The sequence below is a fragment of the Tricharina praecox genome (genome assembly GCF_024521635.1).
Source record: "Tricharina praecox strain CBS 144465 chromosome Unknown BZA05scaffold_30, whole genome shotgun sequence".
In the NCBI taxonomy this organism is placed as follows: domain Eukaryota; kingdom Fungi; phylum Ascomycota; class Pezizomycetes; order Pezizales; family Pyronemataceae; genus Tricharina; species Tricharina praecox.
This window is the reverse complement of record NW_026250432.1, coordinates 400,246-416,988: the sequence shown is the minus strand read 5'-3', so window position 1 is coordinate 416,988 and position 16,743 is coordinate 400,246. Positions and strand designations below refer to the sequence as shown.

At 52.1% G+C, this 16,743-nt stretch overlaps 5 protein-coding genes across 5 annotated transcripts; 4 read left to right on the top strand and 1 right to left on the bottom strand.

The window, feature by feature from the left end:
- Positions 1-3,545: 3,545 nt before the first annotated feature.
- On the top strand, positions 3,546-6,418 carry BZA05DRAFT_174525 (uncharacterized protein). The gene is made up of 5 exons (XM_051479234.1): positions 3,546-3,571; positions 3,795-4,325; positions 4,691-5,433; positions 5,489-6,263; positions 6,318-6,418. Exons 2-5 carry the CDS (start codon positions 3,870-3,872, stop codon positions 6,357-6,359), a joined length of 2,016 nt encoding a protein of 671 aa, XP_051335987.1. The 5' UTR covers positions 3,546-3,571; positions 3,795-3,869; the 3' UTR covers positions 6,360-6,418.
- A 742-nt stretch (positions 6,419-7,160) lies between these two features.
- BZA05DRAFT_174515 (uncharacterized protein) lies at positions 7,161-8,928 on the top strand. Its single transcript, XM_051479233.1, has one exon. It carries the CDS (start codon positions 7,210-7,212, stop codon positions 8,710-8,712), a length of 1,503 nt encoding a protein of 500 aa, XP_051335986.1. The 5' UTR covers positions 7,161-7,209; the 3' UTR covers positions 8,713-8,928.
- Positions 8,929-10,456: 1,528 nt separating this feature from the next.
- On the top strand, positions 10,457-12,636 carry BZA05DRAFT_409794 (kinase-like domain-containing protein). Its single transcript, XM_051484829.1, has 3 exons — positions 10,457-11,501; positions 11,553-11,898; positions 11,970-12,636. Exons 1-3 carry the CDS (start codon positions 10,854-10,856, stop codon positions 12,581-12,583), a joined length of 1,608 nt encoding a protein of 535 aa, XP_051335985.1. The 5' UTR covers positions 10,457-10,853; the 3' UTR covers positions 12,584-12,636.
- A 757-nt stretch (positions 12,637-13,393) lies between these two features.
- On the top strand, positions 13,394-14,578 carry BZA05DRAFT_448421 (uncharacterized protein; the record flags this gene model as incomplete). The annotated part of the gene is made up of 6 exons (XM_051487249.1): positions 13,394-13,586; positions 13,638-13,760; positions 13,813-13,861; positions 13,926-14,158; positions 14,225-14,446; positions 14,517-14,578. 6 exons carry the CDS (start codon positions 13,394-13,396, stop codon positions 14,576-14,578), a joined length of 882 nt encoding a protein of 293 aa, XP_051335984.1.
- A 100-nt stretch (positions 14,579-14,678) lies between these two features.
- Positions 14,679-16,693, bottom strand: BZA05DRAFT_476922 (uncharacterized protein; the record flags this gene model as incomplete). The annotated part of the gene is made up of 8 exons (XM_051488281.1): positions 16,477-16,693; positions 16,364-16,407; positions 16,258-16,289; positions 16,001-16,191; positions 15,639-15,931; positions 15,158-15,574; positions 14,946-15,098; positions 14,679-14,882 (listed from the first exon to the last, which is right to left on the bottom strand). The coding sequence occupies exons 1-8, from the start codon at positions 16,625-16,627 to the stop codon at positions 14,679-14,681; spliced, it is 1,485 nt and encodes a 494-aa protein (XP_051335983.1). The 5' UTR covers positions 16,628-16,693.
- Positions 16,694-16,743: the final 50 nt, after the last annotated feature.

Here is a 16,743-nt window from a genome sequence, read left to right as displayed (position 1 = left end):
GCCGCTGAATGCTGAAATCTTAGTTGGGGTGTCGGATACTTTGACTGCCGATAGATACTTTCTGTTTCCTTCTTCTTCTTCTCCTCCTCATCCTCCGCATCCACCTGCTACGCCAACTCCACCACGACACCGGCGTGCAGTGCTCCTCATGTCCACCGCACCGGCGAGGATCTCTCATCCTACCTGCAGCCAATGGGCAGAAGCACGCACGCTCAGCGAGCGAGCGTGCTTGGAGCTGCGCAGTACTATACCTACTCTGGCTGTGGGCCCTAGAATCAGGGACAGTTTCGTCGTTGTCTTTGGATCAAAACGGGCCGGTATAGAGCGCGGAGGCTGCATGATTCGATGTATGTACCTACCAAGGTGGTTATGACTCATGAGCTGCTCGACGTTTTCAAAGTTTGGTCTGCTCGACGTTTGCGGATTACGGTACCCACGGGAATGGCCGGATGTGCTGCACGAAGTTGGTGTTGTGTTGCTGCTACATAGATGATTAGAACGATCGTTTTTCGCGGGCACGCCCGCTTCTTCTTCGGTGGATGATGGTTCTGTCGCCAGCACTCCCGCAGTCGTGAAACCAGCTGGGCCCGGCGTCCGTGTTGTTTCCACGGTAGAAACACCCTCGCTGATCCATGCTCCGATCAGGTGTTCATTCCATGGTGATGGATATTGGAGAGGAAGCTGGGTTTGCTCGCACAGGCTGCGCGGCTACCAATGCCTTACGCTACTTACCAGGCCAATTTCTAACAGCGCTGTTGCTGCAACTGCTGGCTCTCCCGGGTGTGTGGTGGATTACGGTACTACTAACCTGCTGTTGTACCGTATCATCTCCGATATGTACGAGTCACAATCCTGGTCCGTGGAACGGCTGCGGTATAGATCATATCCCTCCACGCAGTCCCATCCTTACTCCGCCACAGTAATCACGTATCTCCCAGGTATCGTGCACCATACGATACATGGGCGGTGTTCATAGAGTCGAAAACGCACCGGAACAAGAAGAGATCAGTAGCTCGTTCTCGGGGTTTGGGCAGCCGGCTGGAAGGGTGGATACCTTAATGCGCCTTCAATACGTCCAACAAATCAATACCAATCGGAAAGCAGTCAGAAGGCAGTCGCAGGCAGGGTCTTATTGGGCTTGATGCGATCGTACCGGCAGGCTGAGGGCTGAGGACAGCATACAGCTGTTGCCTGTGATGTTGGGTGAGGGGGGGGGGGGGGGGGGGGGGGGCAGCACTCTTTGCGCCGGGAAAGGGCAGTATCTATTCGCGGTGGGATGAACCACCGGTTAGCCACACCCTGAAATTCTCTTGACTTGGGATTCGGAAGGGTTCGGGGCTGTAACGTACCGTGATTATTCTCAGTTGACGTTCCAGAGATTTCGCTCCATGGTGTGGTGATCACTGATCGGTACCAGGTAGCTAACCGAACGAAGGAGCTTGCTGCTTGCTTGGATCCGCGTGCTGAGTCACGGCTTCGCTTGTCACATCCTAGCGAAGTGAACAAACGTCACAACAGTTGCAGCCGGCAGCTCGCGATGTTTCCGTGATGGTGTTCTACGACTTCCGTGATATATTGGCAGGCTATTTCCTTCCGACTTGGTGAACGAGGGAATCGTTGGTTCGTTCCCGGATTTCGGCCTGCCGGTTCGGAAAGTGTAAGCTGCACATGCATATTGACCCTCATGGAACCGCGGAAACATCTGCTGATAAGCTGGTGGGCCATCATGCGCAGTTTATTCGTTTGTTAGTATCTGAAGTCAATCTTTTGTGTTTCTTCCTTCTTCCACCCCGAGAAAAAAATGCTGTTTCTGGCGACTGATGGACATGCTCAGTGCGGGTGTTCATTCCCCCGTCAACGGGGCCCTCATTGATCGTCCCTACAACGGAGTTACCATGGCCCATTCCATCCGGAACTCCTGGAGAGATTTCTTTCAGAAATGACAACCCCGGCGTTGCCCGCTCGCTTCCGGGTGCCGCACTTCACCGCGTTCATGCAGCTCGTTCAATTTAAATTTCCCGAGACGAGTGGTGCCGCGCAGTATGTCGAACAGCTCGTATAAGATGGCGTGTTGTTGAAACTGAGAGAAAAACTTGACTTGATTGAAGTAATGATACGAGAAAGATTATAGTAGAAAGGAGACTGCTTATAAAGGGAAACGAGCTCGTGTAAACAACGAGATGAAGCCGGGCCTCAGACAGAGGATGCGACGATAGCAGTCGCCGGATCCGGGCTGGGGGCTCAAAGAGTTAGGGGCAATGCTAAGAAGCCACGAAGACCATGAAGGCTGTATGTGACGATGCAAAAGGATAGAGGACAGAGAAAAGGAGTAGTGACACCGGAACATGCAATAAGACGCATAATATCAACACGTGTAGAGACAGGTAGTATGAGTGATCAGCGGTGAGCGCTAGCAATTATCGGACCTGGCTTTCTTGTATCTTGTAGAGTTGTTTCTCTGCTTGTATGTAGTCGAGCATTCTGTGTGAATGGCGAGAAATACGACGTGGCTATACCCGCTTTCAAATATCACATCTGGCCGTATGAGCCGCTTGTTCTTTTCATATATATAACGAAAGTGACTCAACTAATCTACTATAGCTCGTTGTGTCTCGGGTTGCCGATCAGTAGGAAGTATTTACTTACAGTAGCAAAAAGTAGGGTGCGATTGATACGGGGTGAATACCGTAGTCATTTGAATACCGAAGAACTACCAGGTTTCTAAGTAAAAGCTGGTAGTTCTGCGGTATTCAAATGACTGCGGTATTCACCCCGTATCAATCGTACCCTACTTTTTGCTACTGTACTGAACGGTCTGTTACGAGAAGTCCTATTCCATTCCTAAGAGCTCATCAGGCATATACCGGTAATCTCGAGCTCACTTTCGTCAAGCGGAATGTGTATCCGCAAGGCCACGGCTTTCAGCACTACAAAAATATTATAATGAGCTCGGGATGGTAACGAGACAATTTTCAGTGGAAAGATATGTTATATACCTCCGTGTCGCTACTATCGAAAAGGTAGCAGGGCAACAGCAAGGCGGAGTCATAGAGTGTCACTCGCCAGACGGCCTAATCGAGCCCGGTCAAGTTGAGCGACACAAAGTTGGAACCAGTGCGTTGAGAGTCAATCAGCTCTTCTCTTCTGTTCTGAAACTGTCATTCAAGTGTCAAGCTGGCCTTGTGGTTGTCTATTGCTTGGCAAGGCTGAGCCGCAGCACTAGTGTATTGTTACGGTTAGTGCTGCAGTTGAGCCTCATGTGAGCAACCCTTCTACTGCATCGCCTCCTTCTTCTTCTCTTCAACCCACCAACCATCACCAAACTCCCTGAGAGAACACGCGACAACTGCTACTTCTCACCACAACCGCATCCACTGTCCACACCTCCTCCCGCGCCTGCTATTCTCTCTCCTCCTATCAAGCTACCTTCTCCACCAAAAATAAGAACCCCCCAACCGAGATCACAGCTCTTTGCTCTTCTCACGCATATCACACATCACCCCGGGGTGAGCGACGTCACACATCCCTTACCGAGGTTGATACTTCCAGAGCGACGCGCTCATCACTATTGGTATGTTGCGCACCTTCTTCTACTGTTTCTTCTCGTCTCTCTAGCCGTGTCGCGCCTCGCGATCGCGCGTGGTTGTTGGCGGTGGTGGTGATGTGCTAGTCCGGTTCGGAAATTGCCGCGATGATGAATCACCACTCCGAGAGTCACCACAGCCCCACCACCACCCCCACCAGTGACTACTCAATCACGACGGCAGAACGTAACTGATTTGGTTCGTGCACAGCATAAACAATATCAAATAACACAAAAAAACCATACACACGCATCACCGGGCGATAACGATACTATCACACTCGAAATGTCTACTTCTCTTTCCTCGCGGGTCAGCAGCGGTGGCATTCAGAAACGGAGCAGCGGTGGTGGCCGTGCTCGTGTTGACCGGGACGGCGATCTTGACATGGACGCCGCCGGAGGCGCTCGAGGAGGAGCTGGAGGTGGCAGGGGTGGTCGTGGCTCGAGACGCGGAGGTCGTTCGGTTAACATCAACGACGCTCCTAGAGGCCCAGCTGCCGATCGAGATCGCGCGGGAAGCGGAAGCGGGAGTGGTGCGGGCAGAGGAGGTCGGGGCTCGAGGAATCCTGTCGGAACGAGAAACAGAGGCGGTCCTGGTGCGAGCGGTTCGAGGAGGGGCGGTCAGCAGTCTCGTACTGGACCCCTGATGGGTGTGCGGGTGGAAGGATGGAAGCAAAGCAAGGGAAGCGCTGAAGAATGCGTTCGATTTCTTGAGAGAAAGACGAACATGAGGTTCAGAAAGGTGAGACCCCGCTCGATCATTGCCTTTTGCTTTACTTGATAGGTTGTGGATCCCCCCTCCTTCATCCACGTACCCCGCGTGTACAGCTGTATGTCGGAGTGAGGGCTACGATCGAGAGACGGAAGAGAGGCGCCCACGATATGCTCCACCACGAGATTACGATTAATCCCTGCGATCCTTTTGATGCATGGGGCATATCAGACAGTCACATCTCTCGCGCTGCAATTCGACATCTTCCGTCGTCGGAGTCGGTGGGCACAGGGCCCTCTGGTACTCGAGGGAAGGGGTGGGCGGAGGGGTGTCTAGGGGCGATGGTGAGGTGGAGGATTTCGGGCAATGCTAAGGTGACTCGTTTTTTGTGATAGACCCAGAAGCAGGGAGAGTTCCTGATCATCTATGTACCCGCATCGGACTTGCAGTCCGTACTCGACTGGGACAAGGCCAAGTTTGCTGGAGTGAACATTAAGATCACGGCTGATGTGATGAACGACATGTTCAACACTGCCATGGAGGATGCCACGCCACAGAGCAGTAGCACGGTCGAAACCATCAAGATTCTTGAGGAGGTTCTTCGCAATAGGTACAACCCGGAGATGAAGTTGCTGGATCTTTCGAAGCTCGCCGAAGATCCTCTCCTCCAGCAGAACGGGTTCTTTCAGCTCAACAGTACGACGAGCAAGATGTTCCCAGCTCTCATGGCCGTGGCCGAGAAGAAGTTCGACTCCCCGCAGCAAAAACGCGACCTCGTCCACTCGGTTTCTTTGGCGCACAACGCGCTCAAGCTCATCAGTCCCGTCACCACTCTCAGCATCACGTTCCCGGATCTGAAGAACTTGAGCATGGAAGGCAACGACATTGAGGACCTGAAGTCCTTGGATGGGTGGAGGACCCGATTCAGACACTTGCAACAGTTGATATTTACCGGAAATCCTGTTGCCAGCCTGCCAAACTACAGAGAGGAAATGATCCGTCGTTATCCAAAGCTTGTCATGCTTGACAACATCGCCGTCGAACGACCTGCCGACGGTTCGGACGAGTCCTTACCGATGCCAGTAAAGGAAAACCTCATGTTCGATGAGCATGGGATTGTGATGCCTTTCCTGTCCGAGTTGGTTGCCCCCGTACCTGGACCCCTCAGTATCGCATGCTGATCTTAGTGATAGTTTTTACACGCAGATCGACAACAACAAGGATGGAATCCTTGCGAAGTTTTACACCGCAGATTCGCAGTTTTCGATTTCGGTCAACACCTCGGCTCCTCGGGTCCAGGAGATTGCGGACGTCGCCCAGCATTGGCCTGCCTACCTTCCCAAGTCGCGCAACTTGAGGCGGATCACTAAGGCCTCGGCCGTCGAGGACCGTATCTACAAAGGTCCTGACCAGATTCGGGAGTGTTGGACTGGCCTCCCAGCCACCCAGCACGTGCTCAATAACGTGGCTGCATGGTGCTTTGACGCATTTCCCACGGAAATATCCCCCGGTGTCCTTGGAATGCTCGTGACGGCCCACGGCGAATTTGACGAGTTGAATCCGGGAGCTGGAGAACCCGTCAAGCGCAGCTTCGACAGAACGTTTTTACTCTGGATCGACGGATCCGGCGCTGTTAAGGTCGTCAACGACATGATGACGGTCAGAGCGTATGGAGGCGCCGAGGCTTGGAAGGTGGTCCCGGATGCTCCGCCTGCTGTTGTTCCCGTGGCAGCGGCGGCGGCCATCCAGCCACCTGTCCAGGCCGTCCCCATCGCCCAGCCCGTCTCCACCGCCCAGCCCGTCTCCACCGCCCAGCCCGTCCCCAGCGCCCCGACCGAGGATGAGAAACGGCAGAAATGCCAGATGCTGGCCGAGAAGACAGGGCTAACCCTCGAGTACGCCGAGATGTGTCTTGCCGACACCAACTGGGACTTGGCCAACGGGTGGAACGCTTACATGTGGGCGAAGGTACCTTACACACCGTCTTTGATTTCACAGGATATATTCTAACAGTTGAAACAGGAGAACGGCAAGCTTGGGCCAGAGGCCTTTACCACTGCTTAGGCTCGACCGACGGGCAAGAAAGCATTTTTTTCCGGGGGGTTTTCTTTTTTTTTTTCCCTTTCCATTTGTTGGTTCAAGATGCTGGGTGCAGAGGGGAGGGGGACGGCGTTCAATGGAATTACTGTTTGCATACTATACTTTTTCTTTTCTTTTCTTTTGTTTTCTTTTTTGATTGATGGGTGGATGGGTGGTGGATTTCTGTGGCGGGTTTTCGGAGTTCGTTTCCTATGATAAATTTTTTGTTTCGATGTATGGGATTATCATCTTGGATAACTACTGGGGCATGTGCAGCAGGATTGGTTTGCTGCACGGTAGTTGTGTGAATACAGAATAGAGGCATTATTACTGGCGGCGTTTCAATGATGACATTGAGTGGCCGAGCGATTGTTGTTCAAGCATGATGGGCTGTGGATAATGATGATATGTATGCACTTAAATACATGGCGAAAGGCGGGAATGAGGGCTTTCTTGGAGTGTTTTGTTGTCCCAAATTATGGGATCATTACTCAACGCCTTTGGTCTATGATTCCTCTCGTTTTTTCATATCACACTACCGGTACATTCCCACCTCCACCGCTCTTGCTACTACAAGATGTCTTCCGGGCGAGGCCCATTCGGCTGTGTCAATTCACCAGCTACAGTAGATAATCTAATTACATCGGATCATGGCAATGTATGTACACGGACATGGGCGGAACGCTCTCTTGTGCAAAGCGCCAGCGAAGCCATAGATACACGTGATGACTACCAAGGTACCCATACACGCCAAGGCCGCCACCAACCCTGCATCGATCGCCACATCGCGTCTTCCCCGGAATCCCCCCAACAACGACAACAACAACAGACCACAATGGAGCCATCCAACCCGCCGCTGCCACCATCCTTCCCCTTGCCGGCGGTCCACCGCGAATTGGCCGCATATGTCCACCCTCCCGCCGAGACGCACAGAACCCGCTCCCTGCTGACCACGCACCTCCACCACCTCGCCGCGCAGCCGCGCATCACCTCCGCTTCGGGTAGCGCCGACGAGTTCCGAAGGTTCCTGGAATTGGAGCTGGGCCGCCACGATGGCGTCCGGAAGAACTATCTTGCTGCGCTAAGGGAGAATGTCGAGGCGAAGAGGGAGTATGCGGCCGCTGTTGCTGCGCTGGCGGCTTCGGAGGAGGGGGATAGTGGCGGGGATGGGGAGGATGATGATGATGAAGAGGAGGCGGGACGCGAGGCAGATGGGTGGAAACAGGCGTATGTCGATGTTTTACGGTTGAGGAGGCAGGTGGGACGGTTGACGGTGCTGCGGGAGGGCGTGGCCGCGCTGGCTGATGCGAGTATTGAGCGGCCACCGGGTGGGCTAGGTGGTGCGTACGCGGAGAAGCCGCCGGAGATGCCGGAGGCGTTGATGCCGGCTGGGAAGGCGGCGGAAGAGGCGGGCAAGGGTGGGGTTGAGGCTGGGTGTGAAGCGGTTGTGTTGGCGGTGCAGAGAAGGATTGTGGAGGCTAGTGAGGCGCTGGCGGAGGAGACGGCCAAGGTGGGGAAGTTGGGTAATGGTGGGTTTGGGAGGAGGATGGATGGGTTGAGGGCTGTGCAGACGGAGCTTTTGGCGTGGTTGGAGAAGGCGTTGACGCACGAGGAGGTGGAGGAGACCACTGCACCGACAGCGGAGGATATAGACATGGAGAAATCATCTACTGCCGCCGCTACCACAACCTCCACCAAAACGATCGCCGAAGTCCTCCAAGATATCGACGCCGCCTACGCCGGCTACCTCTCCGCGCGCACTGAACTGCTAGAACACATGACCGACACACTACATACTACTGCTGAACCACTATCCAGCGAAGATGCCGAGCAGAGCGAGGAAATAAAAGAACTCCTTGCTTCGCGCCTCGACGTTTCCCCACCGCTCCCAGCCCCGCAGGTCCTCCGCGTCCTCGCTCGCTGTGAACACCTTCTCCCGCTGGTACGCACACAAAAGTCCCTCCTAGTTGCCCAGAACTGGGCCGCCAGCTCCTTCGCTCGCCGGCGCATAGAGCTCACGGAGCTCCTCCCGTCCCCGGACGACGACGTGATCTTAGCCGCCAACAAAAAAGTGGAAGAAGTCAATACTGCCATGGCCGCTGCGGAAGCGACAGCTCACGGATACAACCAGCATGCGATTGAACAGCTGCGCGATGCTAAGATCATCGCCGAGGAACTGGATACACTCTGTGCTGGCGGATCGAGGAAGAAGGCGAAGCGGCGGGGCATTCCGGTTAGGGGCAGTGGTGGGAAGTTTCAGCAGTCGGAGGAGGAGGGGCCGAGGGGTGTTTGGGCGGGGCTGGGGGGCGGTGTGGGGGTTATTGGTGATGGTATCTGAAGATCCCTTGGATGGGCTATGATTAATGATGTGATGATTGTGGGCTCGGACGGCGTTAGCTTGTATTACGAACGAGAGTGGTAATGGTGGATGTACAGCACCTACATATCTAGTTGATTGTCCCGTGTAATAGAATGGAGAACTTGGGAATCGTTGGTTGGATGCGTGCGGTCAAAACAATCGAATTCGAACATGCGAGTCACGACCACGGAGGAATGTCGTGGCTTATACAATACTTGCCCGCGATTTCTCGCGAGCTCGTGCAAAGAACGAGCAGAGGAAGCTACACAGCAGATTGAGGAAGAGGCCGGGGGCAAAGCAAAAGGCCGGACACCATCCATCACCCAGCCTACAGACCAAATTGCTCTCAGCCTTTTATGTAGTCGTGGCCACCTAGCAAACAAGAGTGACAACTACAGTCATAGAACCTCAGCGTCTCCCTCCCACTCCCTTCTCAGATGGTGCGGCGTGTTTAGGACGGGCGGTGGTTGACCATCGGTGAGTCTCGGGTACCGTCGTCTCAGTTTTGTTTTCGGAGTGTCTGGTCGCTTTTGTTTGAGATATGCCTGGCCAGCTAGGTACCTACCTACCTATGTGGTTCTGGGGACGCAGAATAGTGGCGGAAAGGATTTACTGAAGACTCAGGAGCAGATGCCTACTGCAAGAGGCTATATGGAATCCAGGGCCAAAGGTCAAAGGTCAAAGGTCAAAGAGCAGGACAGATAGCTGGCAATTGCTAATCTCTGGTAGAGATCAGACAAAACTGGGTTAGAAAGGGTACTGACTGTTTTTGTCAGCTTCTCGGCTGTTTATATAGGATGAGTGCTGGCTGAATGCAATGGAGATTGATAATTCATACATATAGCATGGAAACCTGGGGTTCAGCGACTGCAATGAAAATAAAGAAGTCTGTATACGAGCAGTTTTGTGATAGCAGCCTTGCGAGTACGACAAATACCTATCGACCCTCCGGTTCACCGCGGGAGTCGCTGTCTATGGCTAATGGGGAGTTTTATGTTTTATCACACTGTATTCAGTCTGTATGTAAGCCGGCAGCCAATATAATGATGACGATGATGGTGGTGGTGATGGTGATGATTGTTCATTGATTGCAGGCGACCTTCATAAATCATGGCAACATCCTGCCCTCCGCCATGGTCTGTCCTAGTGATACACGTAGAGCGCACCAAGGAGACAAAAGCTTCTTCATCAGACCGGCAACTAATGTATACGGTCCTATTATTTGAGATGTCGATCGCCAGGTGAGAACCTATGCTAGCTTATTCAATCGCCGTGCAAATATGCCGATGTACCTCCTTTGATTCTCCATCCGGAGCGTACCAGTAAACTGCACCTGTCAAGGCTCTGTGTGGTTTAGCTATCGCTATGGCCTGGTACCTAGGCCGCTACTGCGAATCCCTGGGCGCCGCCCGTCTCCTGAGCTCTGCCGGCTACTGGCTAGCTCTGACCAACCAAGAGCTCTAAGCTCATGATCATCACCAAATTTCTTCATGCATGATTTGACTTGCTTGGAGAATGGGCTTTTAGTATGTAAGTAGGGTGGCCGCAATGTTGAGGCTGAAATGATCGCCGGTACTGGTGCACTCACTCTACATAGGTACATGTGAGAATTTCTGCAAACGCTAGGGGGCTGATGAATTGGTACCATTGGTAGAGCAGACCATGATGTGTGCTTTTCTAGATATGTAGCAGCTCTCTCCAATTTGCGATCGCTCGAGTGCCACACACTCTTGATGCTGATCGATCCCAACGAGCGGCTGCTGAATCGTCCAACTGGGTTGTCGATGCGATGTCACACCAAAAAGGCGGGGCATACGAGGGATCATCGCATCGTCGCAACCCAACATGCCCACCCACTCCAACGAGCAATTTGCTGCCTTGACCACATACTCACGCCCATAGTCAACGTTTCCTTCGGGAATAATAAACGGACGGGACAGTAAACGCACGGGATTCACGAGAAACAACGCGCTTCCTGATCTTGCGACACTCTGCTACTTCATAAATCCCGAGCCTCGAGAATCTCGCTCCGTCACGATACGAATTCAATCGGCAGCTCTCGGTATCCATCCACTATCCGCTCGATCACCTTGCGAAAGTCCGCACGAGACGAACCTACGATGTCCGCCACATATCCGGACGAATGCCGAGCCCCACCACTCAAGAAGCAACTCGATGATACCAGAAAAGCGAAATTGAAGCAGGTAGGGCATGTCAAGTCAGCGCCTGGATATGACCCCGTTTTCTTTCCGCGCGATGTGATCGAGGAAGTCTTGAGCAGAGACAAAGTCGAATTTGTTCTGAGTTGTCCTTGCAACTGGTGCGAGAAGGATGAGGGGAGCATATTTCGACACTTTAATTGCGGAAAACGGATCGATTACATCGATTTCGTTACGAACAGAGCCTTGAGATTATTTGCGCTCCTGGTCTATGTTGGGCTTCCAGCTCTCATTGTGGGCTTTTTGAGAACAGCTGACGCAATCCTGGACGAAGATCTGGATATGGAACGGCTCAAGAAGACGCACTTGAAGGGCTTCGAGCGCATAAATAGCGTACCACTCACGGCGTTTACCGGTCTGCTTGACCTGTTTTTAATCCATCGGCATGAATTTTCCCCGCCTGTCCTTGAAGGGGGATGGTCTGAGCAGTGGGATCCGAAGAAGGCTCTTCCGTTCATCAACACTCGGTTTGTTGGAAAAGGCGGCTATGGCACGGTTTATTCCTTCCAGATCTATCCCGGCTATGAGAAGTTCAAGTTCGAAGTTTCGGTAAGCACTCAAGCATCTGGATTTTCATGGATACTGACAACCATTACAAAGACAGGGTTTGCCATGAAGGAAGTGGGCTTGCCTGCACAGTCGGGGTCCATGAATGCCGAGGCAGAGACTCTCACGAAGATTCGGGAGGAGCTCGGAGACGAGAAGCACATCATCAAGGTGCTGAAGATATTCCGCCGCGGTGACAAGCTACACTTCATATTCCCATTAGCGCGTGGGAATCTGGAAAAGTTCATGGAAGAGCCATGGAAACATCAGCCCAATACCTGCGACTCGATATGCCAGAACACTATATGGGACGAGGCCGTTGGCATGCTGAAGGCTTTGGCCAAGTTTCATCGACCACCGGGCATGACCAGTTGGAGAGGGTATCACGCAGACATAAAACGTATGTGCATACTTGGTTACTCGGACGCCCTTTAGGCTTGACCTCTGTCTGATATAGGTTCACACTTGCAGCTACGAATATCCTGGTTTTTGATGACGGCACGATGGTTATAACTGATTTCGGCCAGGCATTGATCGCGCAGAAGCGAAGTTCCGAAAAGACACGAAGGATTCTTCAACGGCCTGGAGAACAAGCTTACCGCCCTCCCGAGAACTCCAAGGAAAGTTTCATGGGTCCTGAATACGATGACTGGGCGATGGGCTGTGTCCTCCTCGAGATTCTTGTCTTCGCCATCAAAGGTCCTAGAGGTGTCTGGGAACTCAAGAATGCAAGACAGAAGACTCAGTACCCAACCGATTACTATTACCAAGTCAGGGATGATCAGCGCTTTATCCATCCAGAAGTTGAAGAACTGCTGGGAGGATTAGCGAGCGAGGTGGCGAGCTGGTCGGTGGATGTTAAGTTTACGGTAGCCGCATTGGAGATTGTGAAATCCATGTTGAGAATCAATCACAAAACGCGTATGGACTCCGGCGAAGCAGCATCCCAGCTACGAGAGAAACTCAATTACTGGAGAAACCAAGCAAATAGAGGTAGACGGACCAGCTCCAACAGGAGTGGTCCTGCTTGCCCCGAAACTTCTTGGCCTCCCAATGCCGACCAGAGGCTATCAAAACAATTGTAAGACAACCAGATATATTAGACATCGAGACATTGCTGATCACAGCGTAGTAGGGGTTCTTCCTGCCAAGCATCCCCCCAAGCTGGCGCGGGAAAGGGCATCTCCGACTCCGGACCCATGATTGACACTGGGGGAATTCCATCAATCCCAGCGAACAACCAACCGGGCACACCAGGATTTATGGATTTCAAAAACGTATATTTCGACCAGGAAGGGGTTATCCGACATTCCCCCGTTAGTATGTCTCCCAAAAGTCTCCACTCATGGGAGAACCGAAACATACCTTCCCGCCCCTCGACTGCGACCGGCGTGCCTCACGGTGGGGGTTTCGCCCTTTCGGACCCCCGTCGTTTGCAAAGCATTTCCACCACAAGTGGTCATAGAACATCACGACCCAACATATATCCGCTTGCCGTGGCTTCGACGATCCCTCACGAGATAGACGACAGCAGTTTATCAGACTCACGTTCCATTTCCTCTGAGCACTCTACGAGATCATCCGCCAGCAGATATACCGCACAAAGTCGCAATAGGTCCTCCCATTCCTCATCTGCGACCAGCGTATCTCGCCGCAGGGGAGTCGACGCCATTCCACCTGGCACCTACTGCCCGAGCACGATTTCCACCGAGCATCACAGACAGAAATCAACCGATAGTTATGCGACACCACACAACCGGCCATTTCAATCCAGCTCTTCGCCCAAAATTTCCTTCGGTAAGACCGTTCGATCACCGGCAGAAACCCAATCCTTGAATGAAGCTTCTTATTATTCCCAACCGCGGGCGAGTGATCTTTCAATAAGTGCACTCTCCATGGGCGCCATTTCTCAGTGCCAAACCAGGATTAATGGCGACGAAAAAGAGATATATCTGAGTCCTAAATGCGGGTTTTCGAACGGGGATGGCAAGAACAACGAGGGCAAGGTATTATTTGTGGCTAGCAAGACTGGAGGGCCACTGAGCATACGACCGCACGACAACTCGAATGGCCTTCTTGAAGTGGTTTGTAAGTTACGGAAAACTCTGTGGATCTTCGAAATGCTAACATATTCTGTAGCTGTCCTCGCCGACGCTCCGATGATTCCGGCTTTCGCTTTCATACTACCCGACCCGGGCGTGGAAATGAAGGATTATAAGATACAAGTCGGTCCGTTCTCTCTGTTTCTTCCGACTAGAAAAGGTCAGTCCAACCATTGCCTTATAAGTTTCCTCACCAACGGCTAATCGAAAAGATGCCCATGAGCTCCATGAAGTTTTGACGAAGCAACATATCCACATCAGGTTAGTTTTGCCAAAAGAAAAAAAAACGACGGCGATTTAGAATCCGCATCGCTGATCAGAAAAGTGTACGAGCCACCGTCAAGCTAGAAAGGAGGAAGAAACACGCTCTAGCACTAAAATCCGCGGGACCCAACCTTATTCTGAAGGAATCTCTAGTACAATTATGGACCGAGGTCGGAAAACCAATCCACAGTAGAGAAGTGTGGGCCTCACAGAGCAATGCACCACCGCAGTTCGTTAGCCGTCTGGTCGTCTTCAATACCGAAGAGGATGACATGTTCTTCGTTTCCATTCCCTGTGAGTGTTTATCTACCTATGCGCCGTTGTGAAGCCATGAGCTTGCTAAACCCCCCGAAGTGATAGATGGGGATAATCACCTTCAGTGGAGCAAAGATTTAGGCCAGCGCTGCATCACGATAAGCCGCTCGTTAAAGGCAAAAATCAAGGGCTATAAGTTCGCGAAGACGGCAAGCGGCCTTCCTGGGATACATATGAAGAAGGAAAAGTTTGAAGCACACGAATCCAACAGAAATTGTGAGAAATACTCAACAGTTCACTTGGAATTCGTCGGTGATAAAGCACAGAGTGAGTTCTGCCCTGATGTTTGGTTTTTATGTACCTGAGTAGTGACTGACTTTGTGACACCTGTGACCAGCTTTAATCGATTTTAAGGAGTTCAGAGATTGCTACAACGGTCTGAAGAAAGGACGAGGCTAAGCCGGCATTAAGGGGTACCAATTGGACTGATATTGGAAATGTATGTGCACAGTAGTGGATATAGAACTATGAATCAAAATATCTGCTGCCTCCTTCGGCCCTATGCAAGATCACACATCCCTCTTTCCTCCTCTTGCTTCCGTGCCTTGGATCGCTGCCGACACTCCCAGTACTTCCGATACCCCATGGTAATCGCCAACAACACTGCTGTCAAGAGCGTGAAAATCCACAGCTCGCTTGAAAGTTCGAGAACAATGTGTCCGTTTTTAGACGTGAACCTTATGTAGCCCATGGAAAGTAGTGTCTGAAACCTTATATAAGCTGGCTGTGCCTACGAAGGGGTTTTTTTTGGCGGGGGATTGCTCACCGCGACGAATGTCGCCGGTAGGTACACAAGTGTCAAGAGCGTGATGGTCTTCAGCGTCCTACCGTCTTGGTGTGCTTTCTTGGAGAGGTCTAGCATGATTTCATTGTCGTAGCGTGCAGTCTCCAGAGCTCTGAAGTCGAGTATAGTGCGCAACTGGAAAATCGATCCGTCAGCCGTCTGGGTACACGGTCTAGTGCGAATTTCGAGCACACCAAGTTAGATGCACCCTCGATGCGTTTGAGTAAATGGTCGACGCGGTGGCCCGCCACCACCGTGTCCGATAGGTATCGTGAGAAGATATTCGCCACCTCATCCTGCGGTTTCCCGGCGCACCCCGTAAGTGCCAACCCCGCCGCTTCCAGCGTGACCAGCCGCTCCTTCAGCGCCTCGAACACTCCCAGGTTCAGGAGGAGAACGTGTTCGAGCAGCAGGACCCGATCCTTCAAGATCTGCAAGCTTTGGATGTCTTCGAAGGTAACGTATTCGCGGATATTCGTGAGTTCGGTGGTGGACACTGCCACCCGGTCTAGAGCAGCAACGGGTTTCTGTGGCGACCTTTTTTGACTGAGACCCGTTATCATCCGCGCCTGTGAGAAATGGAAGTTCGCGTCGCCGAACGACTTTGTTTGCTGTGCCGCCGTAAAAACGTCAGAATGCAATGATGAGGAGGGCCGCGGCGGCCAGTGAGCTTACAGTCCTATCGAACTCGGACTCAAGGTAGTTGACATATTTCCGCCATCCACAGGTCATCGCGTACGCCACAGCAACATGGAGATCCATCCAGCCCATCCCCCGCCGGGGATCCGACTTCTCTTTTGCTTGTTTCCAGTGCTTCTGGAACGTGATGGACGGATTCACGAGGACAAATGTGTGCCCCTCGTTTGGTGCATCGTAGCCATGGTATACGGCCATCTGCCGTACAGAGTATGGGTCGACTGTCTGCTCCTTTTTGTTCGCTTCCACGTGTTTGATCAGGTAGCTGAGGCCTGACATAGGTATAACCCGCTGTGAGTATTTATTTCCCTCTCAACATTCTAGGACTGGGATGTGCTCACGAAATGATCCCGATGTGTCTCCTTGAAAGATCGGACGGCTGGCGAATGTTTCATCGACGGCTGAGGTTTTGGTGCCGAACGCTTGAACTAGCTCCGCAAACTCGCCGAAGACGCCCAGCCCGCCCAGGAGCCTGGAAAACTCATCTTCGGATATCATGAGCCTGCCCCATGAATTTCTTTGGTAGATCATTCTATTGAGATATGTTTAATCATACGCTCCAGGGCAACTGGTTAATGTATGGTTAGGTAGGGCTTACATGATTCGTGTTCCAGAGAAATTTGGGTAGGTCTAATCAGCGTATCATAAACCGCGTAAGCAAGTGCCATACCCAACAATGATACCTATGCGAAATCTAAACTAACCTGGAAGTATTCCTCAATCTTCGATAGTGATGTCAAATCCCTCGCTTGATAACATTCTAATATAAGCACGTGCACGAGGAAAAAGAATCGAGTAGCATTCGATTGTCACTCACTGTGATCTTCGTGACAGTGTATGACCTTCGTAGTTGAATCCGTAGCGGAAAACAATAGATTGGCGTTGTTGTGGAGCCGTGACTCGTACTCCCCCGCGTTGAGGCGGTAAGGGTTTTCTGTTGGGGAACAGGCTAAGAACGATGATGCCATGATTAATTGACGGGTATAGTCAAGAGAAGGGCGCTTGAGCGATATCTATTTGGATATTCACAGAGGAGAGCTCGTTGAGGAGTTGGGAATTGACAGAAACTGCGGAATATATAATA